Raw genomic sequence first — 22,525 nt, forward strand, 5'->3', positions numbered from 1 at the left:
ACTTATCGAAATTCATGACGAATTGGAACAAAACTTGAATTTGGTTGCCTGCTTGTGCCCGCGGGCCCTGAATGAGCTTGGGGCCCGAATTTTTTATTAAAATTAAAAAATAATTAATGAAAAAATTTTTATCCCGGAACAAATTATGTAGGAATTCGTTGATCGAAAACTAATTTGAAGTTAAATTAATAGTGCAACAATTTATGTGGGTTAAAATTCAATTGATGTGCAGTTCATTTTCTGCTGGTGTTGAATCATTTAAAAACATTATGGAAATATTTGAAATACTCTGAAGCTTTTAAAATAGACGTGGATCTCATGCGTGGAGCTGGCAGGAGTCTCTCCTTGTGAATGTTGTCATTAGTGGTCTTTGGTCGTGATCATGTCAAGACTTCATAAGTTCATATACATATTTATTTTTTCTTATTAACATTTCTATCATGTGAATGGTGCTTCCGCGAACGTGAAAAATAACTTTCACGAGACTCCGAATATTTGATCGCTCGCTCACACCAACGTGAGAAAAACGTGATATTCAAATTCGTGATTATATTTTATATCTCGATTCAGACTATGTGAAAAAATATAACTCAGTACTCACTGCAGTGAGTAACAGAGAGCGCATTTTCTCGTCGACGAAAACTTGAAGTCACGGACGGACGGACAGACGGACGGACAAACGGACAGCCAGACAGACAGACCGACGGAGATGGCGAGCACAATAGTGCATTTTTTCCATAAATGAGAAAATGCGCTAAAAACATGGAAAATTCACGAAACTACATGGATTAGTTATCAGGGTTCCAAAATGTGTAGCTCTCTGCAGCTGACTACCAGCATGCAAGGCAGCCGAACGTCCTTGCTCGGCCTCGCAACTTTCAACCACAACCAGTTTTTGTGGCGAGAAAACTTGCCGCGGGAGCGAACGTCGCGAGCTGCACCATCGCTTGCACTCACTTAACAACGATGCTTGGATTTATCTTGTGAAGGATGTGATTGATTTTATGAATGTGGGTGAATATGTGATTGAATCTATGTGATTTCTGTTATTATATGCGCTCAATTTTGTGTCGTATATGATATTTCATTTTGTGTTTTTTACGCGTTTTGTATCGCCTGCACTCACTTAACAACGATGCATGGAGTCATCTTGTGAAGGATGTGAATAATTTTATGAATGTTGGTGAATAAGTGATAGAATGTAGAAGATTTGTATGAATATAGGTGCTCAATTTTGTATTGTGTTTAGTGTTTTCATTTTGTGTTTTTTACGCGTTTTTTATTTTGATTTTGTGCTCTTTACGCCACGATGTGCGTCATTGAAATGACATGAGTGGGGCCAACACTGTTATGGAACATGCACCGTATTCACTATTAAGTGTGTATAATCTTTAACAAACTTTAAAACCTGCTCGTTTAAATTCCAAACAACTTTCTCTATAGGATGATCATCCGAATTGCGCCTCCACGACGCGTATGAAAGCGTTTCCGCTTACTTCCATCCTCTCGCCTTTACCTTCTAACTTTACCATCTTACTTTCTTACCTCTACCTATACCCTCATTGTTATAACTTTAAAGCATTTCCGGTACCGCGGACGCGACGCTTAACCTTCGAAGTCCTAAACCTTCATTAACCTTTCATTCCAGGAGCCCAGCGTCAGGTAGGCGCTGCGCAGTGGGGCACGATGGCGTCATACCGTAAAGTATTTTAGCATTCTTTTTTTCTCTCTAATTTTAAAAGGATATGAGAGGCTATTTTTTCATTTATTTTAAGATTATATATGTTCTCTCTCTAATTTTAAAAGGATATAAGAGGCTATTTTTTCCTTAATTTTAAGATGATATATGTTCTCTCTCTAATTTTAAGAGGATTTGAGAGGCTATTTTTTCCTTTATTTTAAGATGATATATGAGGCTGTTTGTAGGCTTGCTCTGCATCGATTGTTCACCATGCAGACTGAAAAACGAATTTTTTTATTCGTATCTGCATGTATAAGCTCTTTGAACGATAAATAGGTTATATTGTCGAAACAGCGACACTTACTTGCCCATAGCACGTTCAAAGAATGAATACTGATACATTCTATTGCACGGCCAAACTGGGTTATGATGACACACGGCGTGCAAAAAGTGTATTGCTATTTGGATGTTGTCCCACTGAAGTTTCTGAGTGAGTGCTCCGATGTTGCTCTGATATTTACTACAGAAAATATAACTCAGGACTCACTGCAGTGAGTGACGGAGAGCATTTTCTCGTCGACGAAAACGTGATGTCACGGACAGACGGACATGACGAGCACAATAACGCCTTTTTTCCATAAATGAGAAAATGCGCTAAAAATACCCAGCTTATATATACTCCAGGACTACAGTCTAATTTCCATCAGTGCTACTCATACTCTAAATCTGCACTGCAGGTATTCAATAAACTCACCTTGAATTCATTGGCTATTCATCCTGCTGTATTGATACAAGACTCTGTGCACACAATCTCTGGCACGAAGTCAGAGCTGCAGAGTTCCAGACTCAGAGTCCCAGACTCAGAGTCCCAGACTCAGACTCCCAGACTCAGAGTCACGCTCTGTGTACAGTACTTCTTCTCCGTGTCTTAATTTCAACACGTTCGCAGCGTCATCTAATGCCCTCGTCAGGCGCCATTTCATTCCAATTACACGTTGCCCATCCATCCATCTCCTAAAGGATACCATTAACATTATCATCCTAATTTTTATCATTGCTATCATCTTCCTAATGGCTTTCTTTGCTATAATGTCTTAAAGTTTATCATTATTATCATCTCTCTAATTATTACCATAGACATCGTAATGGTTGCCAGCGATTGTAATGGTTATCATTGACAATGTTTAACATTGACATATGTTAATGTTAATCACATTAATGTAGAGCGTGTGGTCCAGTCACCTACTTACTGCTTAAAATAAACCTAATGCCTCATTAGCTGTGACAAATGGCCGGTAGCTCTGCTATTCTTCTCACGCACGCTGGAATTGGGACGTGAGACCATGACTCAGCAAATTGGCAGTTAAATTAGACTGCCTACTAAAACACTGAATGCTGAAATAATTCTTTGAATGTCTGATCTCTAAAAGGCAGAAGATTAAATACATTCTTCGTCTGTTGTTTTAACGGCAGAAGACGGCAGATTTTTCAGAACGACAGATTTTTCAGAACGGCAGATTTTTCAGAACGGCAGATTTTTCAGAACGACAGATTTTTCAGAACGGCAGATTTTTCAGAACGGCAGATTTTTCAGAACGACAGATTTTTCAGAACGNTTACTCCTTTACTTACATGTGAATGTGTGCAGCTCCCTTTCAGTTGATCAGCTTCGTTTTATTTTGATTGTTATGCAGCTCGTTACTAGAACTCTTTGACCTTAGGTATAGACCTTTTTCCACAGGAGCATTTTTTCTTCATTAAGAACCCCTGCTAAGGTCTTTTTAATCCCCTCATTAAGGCGCCCCTTAATTCTAACCACGGACTCCTTGCAAAGAAGCTGTGGCCGCTGCTGAAACGCCTCTCGGCATCACTTTCTAAGGAGCTACTTAAACCTGTTTGTCTCTCTCTCTTCCTCTCGCTCTTTTCCATGTTTTTTATTCTCTTTGTCTGCCTCTTTCAAACTCTTACTTTTTTTCAACACCAATTTTCATTTTCTGTCGTAATCTTTCTTTTGCCGCTTCACTCGTCTCCTTGTTACGGAACTTCGTAGCGTTTTTGCCGTTTGTCATTAATAATCTCTGCCATATCGGGCAATATATATCATATTTATACCAGTATAATATAGCGAAATTTGTGCATGATGAAAGTGCGATTGATTAACCAGAGAATGATGTTATAAAATGATTTTCTTAAACATTTAAATAAGTTATTATCGCAATATATATAGAATTATTATTGAAAATACATTCTCAGGTCATCACTCAACCTTGTATTATTTATCTGCGCGAAGAATTCTTCTATTTTCACGTAACCTCAATGACAGGAACCAATGACCAGTTAACGATGGTCTGCTCTATTATTTATATATAATTTGAAATCAAGTCTTGCGGCCGCAAGTTTCCTTTCCATTATAAACTTGTAATCTATTTAACCGAACATTCGGTCTGAAATTAAGGACAAACTTTTATGTTGTGTTTCGCCGGATGTGTTCTGCCTCGGACTAACTTTTCTGAGCTAAGTTTTCCGGTCCGGTCTGGAAATTCGCGGCGCTCGCTAATAGTGCACTGCTTCAGTGGCCCGGATGCCGGACTCGGTGTGCAGAATACCTGTGTGAATTGTGCTGAATACTGTATAATATACGCATGTGTGCATTAGAATACCTGTGTGAATTGTGCAGAATACTGCATTGTATACTCATGTGTTCATTAGAGTGTCTGTATGAGTGGGGCAGAAAGATGCATTATATACTCATGTGTGCATTAGAGTGCCTGTATGAGTGGTGCAGAACGCTGTATAATATACTCATGTGTTCATTAAAGTGTCTGTATGAGTGGTGCAGAATACTGCATTAATATTTGTATGTGCAATTCTCTTCACAATATCATCACTTATGCACCACAATACATGTATGGGCAACACATTATATTCTACACAAACTATGCGCGTGGTGCATAGTTTATGTTATATATTATGTATATTATATTCTACACTGTACATCACACAGCATCACACAGCATCACACAGCATCACACAGCATCACACAGCATCACACAGCATCACACAGCATCGCACAGCATCACACAGCATCACACAGCATCACACAGCATCACACAGCATCACACAGCTTGGAATGCTGCCCTTTACCAATTATTGACTCGGACGGTGGCACAGCAATAGATTATATATATTAATTATCAAAGTTTTTTTCCGGTCACCCTATAGGCATTACGATGCGCATTAAAGCTAAGATGATCATAAAAGTTTTTGCGATGATGAAAGTTTTGAATATCTTGCAATTAATGACGATAGTTAAAATTACGATCATTTAAAACTTATGGTGATAGCGGAAGATAATGCGAGAATGAAAGTTACGACGATAATATATAGGCTATACGATGACTGTATGGTTCGAAATAATTTAGGAAATTTCAGTAAGCGTCCAGTGGATTATTTTACAGGCTCCTTGATGGAATTCAATCCAGCGTGCAAAAAAACTCTTATTTTCTTAAGCTGCTTTGGCGGGCGTGTCCTATTAAGGGTTAGATGTCAGGGCGATGCGTCGAGCACCGCATCTGTTTACTGTTAACCTTAACCCTCCCCCCTCGACCCTGTTTACTGTTAACCTAACCCCACACCGACCCTGACATTCCCTAAAGGCCGTGGGGCCCCGTGCTGCCCTAGATTTAATTTTTTATATGGTTTATTTATATTTAGAACGATGAGCTCGATGTGGGCGCTGAGAAGGTAGCACTACCTTCAAGCCAATACCATAACCATATCACTTGAGTCAACAGTAACATTGTATTTCATAAACAAAACTGCGCCACATTTTTCTATCGCGATCAAAACAGCCTTGTCGTAATAATGTGGCTATCTAACCCAAAAATTATAGTTCTGATCGCTATTATATAGTTTTTATTGCCGAGTGACGAAGTAAGTGCAGTATCTGCTATGTGACAACGTTGATGTCAAATATTGACTATACACACCCACTCCTCCCGAATGGTATTAAGGGCTATCAGTTCACACGCTTTCCAAATTTCAAATGTAATTACAAATCTTTAATAAAGAACACGTTTTTGATATCCAACTCTTGGGCGTATTACAACGAACTATCTTCATCTTTAACTAATCGTCCGGAATTTTGTTGATAAAAAGTCATCTTTCTGTACTAGAATTAAACAGTTTCGCTGAATTTAAAAATGCTATTATTAAAAATACACATATGAGAGCGTATCTTAATTGAAAAAATTATAATTTCATCTTCCTCTTCTTCTTTAATTTAATGATTGTTTTCGTCTGATGCTTAATGATTTTTTTTTCCTTTGCAGGCTCCACGTCGAGCTAAACATCAACGGCCGCATAAGCGACTTAATTCAGTTCAACTGACGAACCGAAATACAAATCACCTATAAAATATTTGATACAAACAAGTAAATACACATCTCACCACAAACAAAAATAGTATCAAAGGTTTTAATCATTTTGAAATCCCATTAAAACGTTCCCTCTTTTATCTTCACTACCCATCAACGGCAACGAAAACTTCCACACAATGGAAACAAAAACCTGAAGTTTTCCACCAGTTCGTTGGAAAACTCTTGATTTCATATCGTGTCTCGTTGTGGAGCTCGTACATAACAAGACATAACAACAACACGTAAAACACGTAAGTCATAACAACAACACGTAAAAACAAAACAGCCAAGCACATAAATTCTACAAGTCAACGAACTGCGCACCATGAGGCTGGATCGAGTATGCCTGAGGAGCTTACAGGCGTGCAGCGTGCGCAAGCTGTTCTACCTGGTGCTGATATGGTGCACAGCCTTCTACGTCGTCTTCAGGTACTTCTACTTCTACTTCTCTCTACTTCCATTCCATATTATATGTTCCACGTCGTCTTCAGGTACTTCTACTTCTACTTCTCTCTACTTCCATTCCTTGGTACACGTTCTACATTGTCTTCTGGTACTTCTACATCACTCAACTTCCATTCCATATTATATGTTCCACGTCGTCTTCAGGTACTTCTACTTCTACTACACTCTACTTCCAGTCTTCAGTACATGTTCTACATTGTCTTCAAGTATTTCTACTTCACTCTACTTCCATTCCTTAGTACACGTTCAACGTCGTCTTCGTGAACAGCTCTTCTACTTCATTCATTTTCATTACAAAATATACGTTCTACATGTTCTTTGTACTGTTCCGATTTTTTCCCTCATTACCATGCATTATTAATGAATATCTTTTACCAGCTTATATTTATTCGACGATTGTTAACATTTATTCACTTACGGTTCTGTACACGTGTCTTGTATAGAGTATGTGTGTCTGGGATAGAGTATCACAAGTGAAGCATTCACCTAAATATAGAGTAAATATAGAAACTTTCATACATCAATCCCTCTCCTCTGAGTTTCAAAAAATTTTCACCGCTGTAAATTGTCCAATTTTCTCAAGCTTTCTTCCAATTCTACAGTTAATAAATTTGTAATTGGGAAGAATGGCATTTAACGGGATTTTAACGTTATTATTATACCTTAAATAAAATCTAATTTTCAATTCTGTCTAATTACTCAATTTTCTTTCATAATTTTCTACTGTTCGCTTGGGTTACTTAAGTTTTTTAATGCCCTCGATCGCTGGCATTACCGGCGAGGCGATGCAGGCTAACGGACAGCCATTGACCGCCATGATTTGCACGGCCGCAGCAAATTCCGCGGTCTAATTTTGCGTACATGGAAAAAGCCTGCGAAAATGTTGCTGGTGATTCGAGATCGAACAGCAGACAACCTCGGGGACCTCTGACCTTACGTGACCTTTCCTGCCTAACTTCCTCGTTATCTCTTCCGCGTTATCTGCTCTTTCATCGGGCTCTGCACCTCCCATGCTATCTGCACATTCTTTTTGTTCCTTCTGCACCACCATGTTGCCTGTGCCTTTTTCTTAGAGGGGTCCCTTTAATCTGTGATATACTAGTTTTTATGGACGATATTTTTCCTATTAAACTTTGGCTTCAATTAAAAAAACCACTCTCCCCATCCCCACTCTCCCCATCCCCACTCTACCCATCCCCACTCTCCCCCATCCCTCGCTGCTCCAGTCAAGCGGTGCGAGTCTCCCGTTACGCGCGCCATGTGCGCAACAGACTCCCCTAAACGGCGCCCTGACGCAGCTGCTGCTCTAGGGGTCAATTACGCGCCTCATTTCGGAATGTGGGCGATTCTCTTGATACGATTAGTGATAATTTATTATAGTTCGTATACTTCTAGATACAGTTAGTGATAGTTTATTATCGTTTGTAAACTTCTAGAGGGCTTCTTCATATTTATAGACGTAATTTATAACGGATTGTAATGCTTTATGCTCTCAATCATAGCCTTCATGCGTCTTAGGATTAAATGGGCACTGCAGCTACAATTCCTGATGCAGTGCCGAGCAATGAAATTGAATCCTATCCCGATGGTTTGGTTTCCCTATCTGAGCAGACACACCTGGCATTTTTTACCATTACTAATTGGAATTTCAAATTTTGCTATGATCAATTAATTTATCAAGTTGTTTGTGCTCCAGCTCTTCCTCGTTGACGTTACTATTGAAATTTTATCGAATTAATTCAACATTTATTAGTTAAGTTACAATCCCAAACCATAGATTGTTCTGTTGCCACATTAATAACATTTATATACTTTAATACAATAAAACATACATAATCACATGAGCAACCAACTTTTTGTTGTCAACTAGGTAAAATAAAAGTTCTTTTTTTAAGATGTAAGCAAAATTTTGCACAAAATATTTACCAGAGTGCCGATTTCTTTACTCACGATAAATGCCGCTAATGTAAACCTTTTTGTGCACGTATTGCGTATTACAATATTCCGCTAATATTGCCCTGTTTGTGCAGGTATTCGACCACAACTGAGTACGCGCCAACCAACACGATGACTGGACGTCTTCTGCTGCAGAAGATCATCACGAGAGGAGGTCCTTTGATATCAGGGACTACAGATGGGCAACCCAATGTCACGACGGAGTTCAACCTTCTCGAGGCTGAACCTCTTGTCGACAACTCGCCGGCTCTCTCAGATTCAGACTTTGCCAAGATTCTGCAGAATGAAGTTCCTAACTTGCCGATACGATACTGGCAAACCTTGAACAACAAATTTCCTGCCAAGAATAAAACTTGCGCAAAGTTCCCAACCCTCTGGGATATAGGATTCAATAATGTTTACTGGCAAACTTTGAAAACCTCGAACGGAACTTTCTACCTGTATGGAGCGTACTACGATAACAGAACCTTAGTGGCCATGAAGCCTGTGGTGAGGATGCTTGGTATGATCAACCGACTTGAGCCAAAAGTAAAGACAATTTGTCAACTGTGGTTTGAGGGATTGAAGGCCCCTGTTTTCGCTAAGGTGTTCGAGTACAAGTATGTTTGGTACAAGAAGTGGGGTAATCACAAGAATGGACTCTTCCAACCTTACTTGGTGTCATGTCAAATTCCAGTTGGGTTTCGGCATCTTGTGCCAGAATCAGTGTCTCTTGTTGAGCAGCCGTGTGATATGGCTGTCACTAATCTAAGGGTAATTAACAACGTACCTGAAAACGGAAAGAAAGGTGAATTCGCCGTTTGCGTGAAGGGCCTCGATTTCCTAAACGAAGATTTGAGTGTGAGGCTAGTGGAGTGGTTCGAGACGTTGCGCCACCTTGGTGCCGAAAAGATCTTCCTTTATGAGCTGGAAGTTCATCCAAACATAACAAAAGTGCTGAACTATTATAAAGAACTCGGATTGGTAGACGTGACCCCAATCACACTGCCTGGCTACCAACCTAACATCAAAGGTCTCATCCACATGTACTTGAAGAACAAACTAACCAACAAACGTCAAAACGAGCTGATACCTTACAACGACTGCCTCTACAAAAACATGTACAGATACAAGTATATAGCAGTACTAGACATTGATGAAGTTATCATGCCTAAAGGAAATAACATGCTGTGGAAAGACCTCATGGACAACGTTTTAGCGAAGGCACTGAAAGTAAAAAAGGTAGAACGTGCGTCGTACAACGTTCGCAATGTCTACTTTTTCGACACGCCTCAATCGAGCGATGTGAGTCACGTACACTTCAAAGACATACCTCAGTACATGCATATGTTCCAACATGTGTACCGAGCCAAGAACTACACCAAACCAGGTGCTTACATAAAGTGTTTCCATAATCCAGAACGAGTGCTAACCTTACACAACCATTTTCCACTTGCTTGCTTAGGTGGGGCTTGTTCGTCTTTCCCCATAGACACCGAAGACGCTCAACTTCAGCACTATCGCGCAGACTGCGTGAAAACCCTGAAGAAATCCTGCGATGACTACAAGAACTCCACCATCTTTGACGACACGATCTGGAGACATAAGGATCCCGTCATATCAAGAGTTACGGAGAACCTAATCAACTTAGGGTTCTTCTACCGAGCTTCAGGTTCTGGTTCAAGAACAGTCAGACCTCCTCCGTCGGCAGTTAGAAGAAAATAGCTAACGTGATTCCTAGAAATGTAACCTTATTATTCTCGACAATCGTAAGCGTAAATACTGTATGTTGAGCAATAACTTCAGTAACCGCCATTGATATAACGATTACGAAGTTTCATTTGATCATGAATAATTTGAACACATATTGTATCTATATATATTTAGGTCATTCTTCCATGCAATGTTGTATAATTTATCGGATGTTGTGCCGAATTTTATGATGATATTCACGAAGAATCATAATTTAAATGATGCGGCAAGAAAACTAAAACTAATCACAAATTATTGTGATTAGTTTGTTTTTGATCTGCTACTAAATTCTTACAAAATTATAACATAATTATAAAATCTCAAGTGATGACATTAAAGTTGAATATGAGACCCACCTATCAAAAAACTACGATTTCGTAACGAAAAATATTAGTGTTGTTTTATAAGCTACTGCCCTATGCTGGGCGTTGTATACCCTCCCTAGAGCGTTAGTTTCTCTCGGCTTTAGACGCGTTCACTTCGTCCATCGGACGCTTTTGCCTAGCGATAATTAAAGTGTCATATCATCACTGACGTCACTATTGATGTAATCATGATTTCTTTGTTATTGTACTAGTGAGGTTGTAGGTTTTTGTGTGCCTTATTTGATTCTATTATTATTCTCTAGTCCGTTAATGTAGTTGCCTAAGCCATTTTGTATGGGGAAGTACCGTAGATTTTAATTCATTTTAGCCGGTTTGTTGTCGCTGCTTTTGATCTGTCATGAGAAGAATTTAGGTAATTCATCTATCAGCTTTTGGTTCCATTGCTATCGAGCCCAAAGTTGATAAACCAGGCTGAACCTAATGAGCCCTTCTCACTTCTCACTATAGAGTACGAAACCTATTTATATCGTATGTTAATTCTATCGCTTATCTTATATTCTTTCACCTTCTCTATTATTATCTACGCCTTCTTCTTAACTTTAAAAAATGTATAAATAACTTTTTAAAGGTTTCGTTCGTTCCACTTCCGGGACTCCACTTCCCGGAGCCCTGCAGCATTACTATGGTCATACAATTATGTATGAAGGATTTACCAATGCTTTCATACGCATTCCATTCCGCACACTTCTCAGTAGTATACTTTTTATATTATCGGCCCGAGCGACGGTGGCCGCCCATACGCCTCTTTAAATTCTGCCCATTAATTCCAATGAGTAATTTTATTCGTAGTTTTGAACCCAGGCATTCATTTCGTTTGCACAGAATTATTCTTGATGGAATCACGCATTACTGAATACAATTTTTGATGTTGCCTCATAGGGTGACCAGATAATATAGAATAATTACGACGTCGGATCTGCCATTAACTACATAATTATTAAGCTGAATTGAGAAAGAGAAAGCTAGATATGCGGAACGTGCGATTAAGGTTTTTACTTGTAATAACCAGGTCCGTGGATCATTGACCTATAAATTATTTATTGCATATTGAAGTATTTTTGATTTACTCTCATAAATTTTTGTATTGCATCTTAGCGAATTACTGTTTATCATCAAGTATAATTTAACCGCAAATTTTGTATTGTATATTAGCGACTAAAAAATCCTCTGTGTTTGGTATCCCGAAATAAGAACATAATTTAGATCTCCAACCAATCGCAGCTCTCAACCCTGACTTACGGTACCATCGTCATATCTAAAGTCAGTAATTCATCCTTGAATCATTTCATGATTTTATTTATCTTGTAATGTAAAGCAAGAAATTGAACTCGAATGACAACTTACACTCGAGATAATTTCTTTCTGGCCTTATGCAGTCTTCACCCGTGTACATATCCTACTTTTGTGGACATGTGATATTCTTGTCACGTTGTGGACATGTTATATTCGTGTCACGTTGTAGACATGTTATATTCGTGTCACGTTGTAGACATGTTATATTCGCGTCACGTTGTAGACATGTTATAATCGTGTTACGTTGTAGACATGTTATATTCGTGTCACGTTGTAGACATGTTATATTCGCGTCACGTTGTAGACATGTTATATTCGTGTCACGTTGTGGACATGTGATATTCGTGTCACGTTGTAGACATGTTATATTCGTGTCACGTTGTAGACATGTTATATTAGTGTCACGTTATCATCACGTGAGTTATGCATTCTTCGACAGACGAGCGACTGAGTGAATCAAGTACATTAGATTACCAAGGCAACTAGAATGAATGTTTTATACTCACCGCATGCATATTATTGTTTACCCTCCCACTGCTGCGTGCGCTTTTGGTTCTAGTTCGGCATCATTAAATTTCCTTATGAAAGAAATGCTAGCCATTAGTTTCCATTAAAAAGAGTGTTCGGGTTACTAATTAAAAATAATTGTTTTTGCCGAAGCCTTTTTAAGTTAGGTTAATATGGCTTATAGAAACTTGTTTTAGGCCTAGGTCGCCCTATAGAATCTGGTTCTAGACCTCTATGTTGCTAATTTTATTTAACACGTTGACTCCGATTGCTTCATCTTGTACAATTATTTTATTTTTTTTTACTATTTTTAAACAGAGTTACCAGGCGGTCTTTTTTTTCGGACAAATTGCGCGATTTAGTTTTTCTCAATTTTCGTTGGCCAGTTAAAATTTATGATAGGGGTACCTCCTAATTAAATTTTAAATACTGCAAAAAGAAAACAAAATGGAATTTTTATATCGGACCCTACACATAATTTATTATATATTGAGTTATCGGCCTTTATTGGCCTTTTTTATTCTCGGATTTGGCCAATTTTAGGCAACCTGAATTATGTACCAATAAGTCCTGGATAAATGCATTTCGTGGTTCCCATATGTACCACTGCGGAGTCAACGTGTTAAAGAGGATAGTTTGCGCATTAAATTACACCCCATAAATGCACGCAAATGTGGAAACCGCAGAAACTTCTGAGTCCCGTTTGACGTTATTGTAAATGCGTTATTTTGATGTCTCGAGTGTGCAAGCTCCGCCTTGTGAATAGCCTTATTTGCCAAATTGAACTTGATTGAATTGAACTTATTATGCAAACTGATAATCTGTGGCATCACACCTGGAATTACGGTGATGATATAGTTATCTAAAATATCGGTAATTACGAGATAAAAGTTATCATAAGCTTCATGTCGAATAAACATGAATTGAACTTTGCGTAAATTATTGTCCGTTTGTTCTGAATGTGGATGAGTAACTTTGCAGTCAACTGTACTGGGGAACTTAGGCGCGCGTACCATTAGTGATAGACTAGGATATTGCAAGTGGTATGTCAACACGAGGACATTGCAAATGGTATGTCAACACGAGGACATTGCAAGTGGTATGTCAACACGAGGACATTGTAAATGGTATGTCAACACGGGGACATCCCAATTGGTACGTCGACAATTTCACTGTCTTCATGTATTTCAGTAATGTTTTGCTTCACAGAAATATAGACGGCCTGACAGAAGAGAACATGGCAACGATTTTCCACAATTGCCACACGCCACCCACGTGCTCCTGCGTACGTCATCACTAAATCCAAAGCTAAATTCTCTTCATTTTCCAACTTTTTTGCACATCACACAAAATCAACTACAATTAATACAAGTTTTTGACAGCTTGCATCAGTTAGGATAGTACTCGGTGGTACGCCGCTACTGGGTGGAAAGTTCAAGTTGCTCACTATAATTAAAAGTTCGCCCGACACTGCAGTACAGAGACGTAAACCAAAGGCAAAGAAGGACTGAAGTCCTTTGGGTTTCTGTATTCCTTCTTCTAAACCAGAAACATACGTTTATTTCCCAAACACCGGAAAACGTACAGGCGACGTAAGCTCCATTCAAAGAACGTACACCGTCATCCCATCAGTGTTCATCATTCTCGTTTGAGTTTATAGTTTTTGCTACTTATTTATTGAAACAGAAAGTCGGGCATCAACAATTGGAACTGCAAAACGTGATATCCAAATTTCAGTTTCACGTCGGAGCAGAATGCGATGAAGTCGAGGTTAGCAGAGGCTCCGTCCATATGGGACCTCTAAATTTTGAGCATTTGTTTGCCCGCTGAAGGAGTAACTCACAAACACATTTATTCCGATTTTATTCGTATAAAAACTTCAGTTATTGAAGCTTAACTTTTCTGAGCTGATCGAATCGTAAGAATATCTTTCATCTTCGAAGCTTGTTTGTGTGAAAATAAACCAATTGTACTTATAAACTTTCCGATGTGCTCTCAAAAATCATGATATACTTACCTTACCTACTTTAAAATAATTTTTTTTAACTTTTGTTGCTTCGGGAAAACTTCTTGTGATCTCCACATTTTTTATTTAGCCGCCCGCACTCTTGAAACAGAAACTGAAAATAAACAACAAGTTTTAATAATAATGTATTCACTGATTAGTTATGAAATGTGGCGCCTAGTTTGAAATGGACTTTCTGATTATTTTCTTTGAGTTTTTCTGATAACATAAATCGATGTTAACTCAACACATCATCTGCAGATACCGCTTCGTAATTATCAAATCATAAATTTAACCATTGCTGTTGACCGCTACTTGCGTCGAACGTTTGTTGCTGACCATATCTTACATAAGCGCTTGATCAAACATAATTGTCTCTCCCTCACTGCAACTTCCGGGCATTAGACTTTAGATCCTGACTGCTACCCATGACTGACGCAAACAGCTTTTCTGCTACACCCCACCTCACATTTATCAGTAAAACGCTCATTGCTGCATGACTGAGATTCCTCCTTTTGAACACAGAAGATAAAAATCGTTATCAGGCCTTTAGTAGTGATGAGCTCTGACGAAGAAGAATGTCTGTACACAAAGGGTTTAGCCAAATAGTGCTGAAGAAAGAGCTTCCAATCCAATCTTTAACCCCTAAAGGGGTTAAAGATTGGATTTAGAAGTTACAAACGGCCGTCCATCTTTCCTAATTAATTAGTGTGAATATCTATTATTTAGGTTGGAGTAAAGAATACGAAGATTCAATATGTTTATTGATGGATTGATAAATGATGGCGCCGAGCAACACCTGAGGTGTTGGAAGGTTGTTAGAACAAAGGCACGACATGAACAAAATGGAATAACAACAATATCAAAAGAATATTACAAATAAAAATGGTAATATAGTTATTATATTGATAATATTAATTCTGATAGGCTCTCAAGTACCAGCTCGGGCAGATGAGGCTCGTCAACCTTGGAAGGTATATAGCTGCTCATCTAGGAGAAGGTAACTCCGAACCCAAACCTCTGCTGCCTTGCGGCTAACCTCCCCATATGGGAAAGGCTAAAGGAGTAAACCCCGACAGCAAATCAGGAGCTGGAGTCCCTAAGGCGAGTTGACCTGGAACAACAACATCGGCAACTCCTGCGGCGCAGCCGGGTCCAATTTGCATTGACCTTCTCCCATACTTTCAAAATTCGCTAAGTGAACGTAAGTACTTACGCTCTATTTTCTTGTCTATGATTGATGGATTTTGCTTGAAAGGCCGTCAGTGATTGGCTGATAAACTTACGATCTCTTAACTTTTCTTGAAAGTATAGGCTCAGGTCTTTCCATTGATTATCCCGGCTGCGAAGAGAGAGGAGTGTGCTGCTTGGGCGACAGCCGACCTTCCATACCACCCTGCCCAGGCAACGTGGCTATCTGTGGTGGCTCTGTCTCTCGCACCCAACGCCCGGGTTCGAGTCCCACTGAGGACAAGTTCTACCGGAAAGCTCAGCTCATGGTCAACTCAGCCATTCATCCAACTCTGGTTGATAAATGAGTACCTGGCTTGTCCAGAGTGTTGTGTAATGCAATCAAATGGTTCTGGCGGGTCAGCGAGCCAGTGATGGTCGTAGAACTGCCAGTGGTACCAAGTGCCCGCAAAAACTGACCTATCACCCCCCTCCCTAGTCGCCACTACCAGGATGGGCAATTACAACAACAACTTGGCTAGGTATCTATAGCTCGCTCTCGGCGATGCGGGCGGGATCGGCAGCTACTACATCGTCTCTCGAGACGGACGGATGCCGACGAAGATTAAATCACGATTATCTGAATTTCATTCTAAAGGTTGAATTGGCAGTTTACCCCTTAATAGTTGTTCACACCACGGTGTCAGACAGTAAATGGAGCTAGGGCGCGATGGACTGATGGTTACCGACTGGGCACTCTAAAGAGAATTCGCAGTATATGATGGTACGATTCACACATTAAAGTATTTTGGTCGTTTACTGCCTTTTTATTATTCAGAAGTTACATGAGTGTTATTCGTGCAAGAAAATTGACAAGATTTCAGGACTGAATGTTTACATATTTATTTTAATAGTGAAATTGGTTAAATCCGAAAAAAGTAGGCGAGTTCAAGATAATAAAGTTACATATAGTTACAGAGATTGATGATTAACGAGTTTGAAGGTTTAATAAAATTAATTACGACATTCACAAGAAAAGACATTGCGAGAAATAAAATCGAATCACTACACTGCTAGACCCTTAAAACAAAGCCTACATTTTCCATTGAAAATTTTGATCCAGTGGATTCGAGCCGGTGAAGCGAATAAGTAGCCAAGAATACCTTCAAAGAACGAAGGCTTTTGTGCTGATAGATAATTGTCAAGGGTTAAAGTTTTGGTCACGAAAAGATATGGGAAACAATAGACCGAATAGACAACTATAAAATATACGCGGTACAACTATATACAGAATAACTATAAGGATTATTCGCCCAGTAATAATGACTCCTTAATGAGGGATGGATTGGAACACTACAGATGCATCCTCGGCATTCATGCCTCTATCTTTTTAAGTTGTTATTGTTCACTTTGTCTCACATAATAATTGAAGCGCGGGTTTTCTTTAGTTTTATATAGCCTCCTCGAATGAACTAGATCCTGCATGAGGAGTTGATTAAATGTGTGCAGTAACGACCAAATGCTGCCTCGAATATAGCAGCAAATATGCAATTCCATCTAGACAGGATGTGTGATAGCGAAGAAGTACCTGCCGATAATCAGCTAGCTTTTAATCATAAGTTTATCTTCTCCGCTGATGATAAAGAGTTACGAAAGATCCTAGCTGTGCTTGCTTGGCCGCTGACTGATCACTTAGTGTATGAGTGAACGTCTTAGACTAAAGAAACACATATAATTCGCAATTGAAGGTAAAGTTGGTCGTGTTTTATCGCAGTTTTACCATAAGCTTTCGGCTTGAAGTCGATACCAGTTGTTTAAGATCTTTCTGTCAAGTGCTAAATTGAAAATTATGTTTTCAAAAACCAGTTTTATGTTGCATTACGTCTCTCTCAAAAACACAATCCGATTATACTTATTTCATTATAGAAGTATTACGTTCATTGGAGAAGAAAGTTCGTTTCAGTCATAAAGTATGAAAAATAGATTGAAGACGAAAGTAAATTTGTTTCTACGATGTCTTATTTAAAACGAATTATAAAGTAAGGTATCGACCTATGAGGTCTCAGTCGTAATGCAGGGTGCAGGTAACAAATTACAAATGATCATTAATATTTAATTTCAAAAGGTCATTAATATTTAAAAAAAAACAAAGTCGCTCATAAAATCATCCATAACTTGTTTCTTGACCTGATGTTTGTTAGTCGTTTATACCGCAATATTGGTTCAATTATTTGAAAGATTTCGAGCTACTCACCGCTGAAACCAGCGTGTAAATCAATGCTTTTTGGTGTACATGTACTACTGCATGTGCAGCAGAACATGTGTGTAGGTGTACATATTGGCAGTTAATAACAACTCCGGTAATTGAGGTGCATTAATGTTTGAATTTCATATCCTTCAAAATTAGGAATAAAATTAATTGCATGAGAATGGTTTAAGCAGTCGTTTTCATTTACTTAATCATTAATTTCATTGATCATTTACTTAATCATTCATTCACGCACTTAATTCATAATCTGGAGATGACATTTTATCGTCAGGACTGGTTCAGTGATTAATTTGTTAGACTTAATCATGTTCAAGGAAAAGATAATCAAAGAAATTTCCAAAATGTGAATAATAATTTAAAATTGATGACGTGTCAACATATTTATGATAAAATTATGATAAAATGTTGGTTTTGAATTATGAGTATAAGGTACCAACCAAGCAACCTAAAAAAACATATGAAAACAGTTTCTATAGTATAAGGGCAAGGAGAAAACCATCGATTTGTGTGTTTAATTTGGCAGCAAATATTACAGATTATTTGATCATAAACAATTCCATGAAAGACTGAAAAAGTTGTTTATGTATAATGACACGGTCATTTACACTCTTGTAAAAGACCGTGTCATTTACAAGAGTTGAAGCGAATGTCTGTTTAAGTGGGTTATTACAGTGAAGAAATTTTCCTCGCCATGCTAATCAATTTTTAGGACCTCAACATAGGAGTAATTTTCCAACGAACAAAAAAATAGAATTTTTGTATATATGTCGTTCAAAAAACAATTCAAAATCGAAATAAAAAATTTAAACCTTAGCTTGAAGCTCGCAGTATCAAAAGCAGCAAAAATGGCTGAAATTAAAATTCGAAGTGAAATATTCTCACGAATTTTGAGGGCCACCAAAAGGGGGCTCGCAAAATTAATTAGAAATAATCGTCTAAAAATTAATAAGAAATCGGTCGTCTAAAATAAAATACAGACAAGGCATTTATTTCCGCCGGCTGAAACATTTTCTACAGTTAATTGACAATACAGGCTCTGGGCAAAAATATTGCATGACTTACTTAAAATTCATACGCCCGATGTTGATTCAAAATTATTCAGTCTAATTCACTTCTAGTTTTAAATTCCGATCAATTACTTCCGTTCGAAATACTCCAAATTAAAAGCCTGCAAAATTTTCGGGACTATTTTTCTAACAATTAACCAAGAATAAATGAAGACAATTCTTTCACGGTCGTTGACCGCTCATGGGAGTATACCGATGTTCGTAAGCCAACCATAGATTCGTTGGATGTAGAGAATCTGTTCGGTCTCATACGGAAACAACAATGTTTAGTATAAGAATTTCCAGTTACTTATCACTTACCCCCTTTTCACAAGATTATATTCAGTATAACAATACTTATAGCTTCTTCTCCATTCCCGCTGCTTTATTCAATGCGACGAGTGAGGTTATTTCTTCCTAAGCATATTTTATGTGTTTTTGAATGGTTAGTTAGTTAGTTTAGTGGCCACAGGTTTACTAGCGCTTCAACTATTTAGCTATCTCGCACCGAAAGTAATTTTGAACATCACCAAAGAGGTGGAAGGTCTCAATTATCAAAAATAGGTCATCACCCACAAGGGGTGGAAGGTCTCAGATGTCCAGCCCGCTGAAGCTGGCTCGAAAGAAGCAGCGTTAGCATCTCAAAGAGACGAAGTGACAAGGAGGGACAGGTGAAAAGTAACAGAAACGAAGACACTCGAACAAGAGGTCGCTTACACGGGACGTCGGCCGCCCGCACGAGAGAGACAGAGAAGGGAAATGTTAGGAATCCTACCTACATAATAACTTAATGTAAGAAGTTCTACCTACATAATAACCCACAACCGAGATCTGCAGTCAGACACCGCGAGCTCAGCGGTGGGGCGCTCGCTCAGGAACAATCCCCCTAGGAACGCGAAATCCCATAGGACTTCTGACGTGCACAGACACGCGTCAGAAGCCCCCCTGAGGGGGTTTTTGAATGGGATATGTATATGCAGATAAAACATAATTACATATTGTGTTTAAAATAGATGCAAAAGAGTAGCTGATTCAACTTGAATAAAAAATGTGAATTGTTCATATAAACTAATTTTTCAAAATTTTAAATCTGAAGTATGTTTTATGCTCCTACACATTAGAATTTTGCTCGTAAACATCAATATTTACATTCATGCCTCATTACTGCACTCATGAACTTCAGCTTCCACTCGTGCACTTTAAAATTACAACTTCTACCACTCAAACTCCACCGTCACATTGCACTCTTGACATCAACATGGCTGACCAACACGGCAATATGTTTCACTCCTGCATCTTTCATCAAACTCCAAGAAACATTACAGGCTTGCCCGACCAAAAAGCCAAGCTCTTTAACCATTAACATTTCACTCCCAAGTTCAACAAGCCTTTCTGTTCCAGGAACCTCATCATTTACGATCGACGTGGCCTATTACGTGGCTTTCTTCAGTGCCGGCACTTCTATTAAATTATATTCTAATACTTCACACGAAGATCCATTATGAACTTTCATTGCGACGATCCATTATGAATTTTCCATTATGAATTCACCACTTGGGCACATAAATCAATAAATAATTTTTAGGTACTTCTACTTCTACTTCACTCTGTTCTTAGTACACGTTCTACGTCGTCTTCAGGTACTTCTACTTCTACTTCACTCTGTTCATAGTACACGTTCTACGTCGTCTTCAGGTACTTCTACTTCTACTTCACTCTGTTCATAGTACACGTTCTACGTCGTCTTCAGGTACTTATACTTCACTCTTCTTCCATTCCTTTTACAAGTTCTACGTCGTCTTCAGGTACTTCTACTTCTACTTCACTTTACTTCCATTCATTAGTACATGTTCTACGACATCTTCAGGTACTTCTACTTCACTTTACTTCCATTCCTTGTACATATTCTATATCGTCTATGGGTATTTCTATTTCACTCTACTTCCATTCCTTAGTACATGCTCTACATCGTCTTCAGGTTCTTCTACTTCACTCATCTACTTCCATTCTTTAGTACACGTTATATGTCGCATACAACTTCTTCTACTTCACTCTACTTCCATTCTTTAGTACACGTTCTACTTGGTCTTCAGGTACAGCACCTCAGGTACGAGTAACCATTTTGTATCACTCTACTGTCACCCGATAATATTTTCATTCTTCCAGTGAATATTCCTTTCATGTTTCTCTGATGATCATCTTATATTCCTCATAAGTTCCTCTTATGTTCATGTCATGAAAATAATTCTTCCCGTTGTCCATCGGCCTGAATTAAATGCTCCTTTGCTTGTACTGTACGCGCTTCATTAGCATGTTAATAACTAACAAAGTATTGGTACGTCAAACACACTAGTAATCTCATGCATCAATTTCTATTCTTTTTCTTTCAATAAAAAAATTATCAAGTAAAGTATCTTTCAATTTCTTCTTTGCTACTTGTACAGATATTCGAACTCGGCGAAATACATCTTTCGCGAACACGCTGACTGATCGTCATCTGGTTAAGAAATTTTTCATGAATGAAAGTCCTTGCTAAATAGGAGCAAACGAAGGACAGTTCAATGCCCCGGATTTCAACCTCCTCCAGGCCAGACTCATGAACGATATCTCAAAAATCAGATTTTGATTTCGCAAAGATTCTGAAAAACGAAATTCCCAACTTGTCCATTTGTTATTTGCTTACATCAATAAATAATTTCACCTCCACAAGTGAGAAACACGGTAAGTTTCCGGCATTCTGGGACATAGGTTTCAATAGTGTTTAGTGGCAAACATTGACGACATTTAATGGAACTTTCTACCTGTACTACGATAACAGAACCTTAGTGCCGTGAAGCCAGTGGTGAGGATGCTTGGTATGATCAACCGACTTGAGCCAAAAGTAAAGACCATTTGTCAACTGTGGTTTGAAGGATTGAAGGCCCCTATTTTCGCTATAAAGTGTTGTAACTAAGGTACAAGTATGTTTGGAACAGCAAGTGGATGAATAGTAAAAATGGACTCGTGCAACCATGTCAAAAAAATTGACTCTTGCAACCATCTTGGCATGTCAAATTCCAGTTGGAATATCGCCATCATGTGCCAGAATCTGTGTCTCTATTTGAGCAGCCGTGTGATATGGCTGTCACTAATCTAAGGGTAATTAACAACGTACCTGAAAACGGAAGGAAAGGCGAATTCACCGTTTGCCTCAATTGCCTTGATTTCCTGAACACAAATTTTTGTGTGAGGCCAGCGGTTCGAGACGTTGCACCACATTGTTGCCGAGAAAATATTCCTTAATGAGCTGGAAATTCTGATTCAGAACATCCACAGAACAATCTATGTAAACCATAGATTGTTCTGTCACCACAATAATAACATATACTTTAATACAATAATACATACTTTATCACCTGAGTAACTGCATGACTTCTTATTTTTAACGAGGTAAAAAAGGTTCCTCATTTTCGAGACGTAAGCAAAGTTTCAAACAAAATATTTACTAGCGAACTGATTTCCTTACTCGCGCAAAATGCCGCTAATGTAAACCTTTTTGCTCACCACAATATTCCGCTGATATTGCCCTGTTTGTGCAGGTATTCGACCACAACCGAGT

At 38.5% G+C, this 22,525-nt stretch overlaps 1 protein-coding gene across 1 annotated transcript in view; it reads left to right on the forward strand.

Annotated features, from left to right (window-relative positions):
- Positions 1–10,978, forward strand: part of LOC108666010 — a 40,604-nt gene extending 29,626 nt beyond the window's left edge. The window contains exons 2-3 of the mRNA XM_018152815.2: positions 6,013–6,528; positions 8,595–10,978. Coding sequence (XP_018008304.1) covers positions 6,425–6,528; positions 8,595–10,224 — 1,734 coding nt within the window. The 5' untranslated portion in view covers positions 6,013–6,424 and the 3' untranslated portion in view covers positions 10,225–10,978. The remainder of the gene's footprint in view (positions 1–6,012; positions 6,529–8,594) is intronic.
- The last annotated feature ends 11,547 nt before the right edge of the window (positions 10,979–22,525 follow it).

Source organism: Hyalella azteca, unplaced genomic scaffold (assembly GCF_000764305.2).
Source record: "Hyalella azteca isolate HAZT.00-mixed unplaced genomic scaffold, Hazt_2.0.2 contig15363, whole genome shotgun sequence".
Taxonomy (NCBI): Eukaryota; Metazoa; Arthropoda; class Malacostraca; order Amphipoda; family Hyalellidae; genus Hyalella; species Hyalella azteca.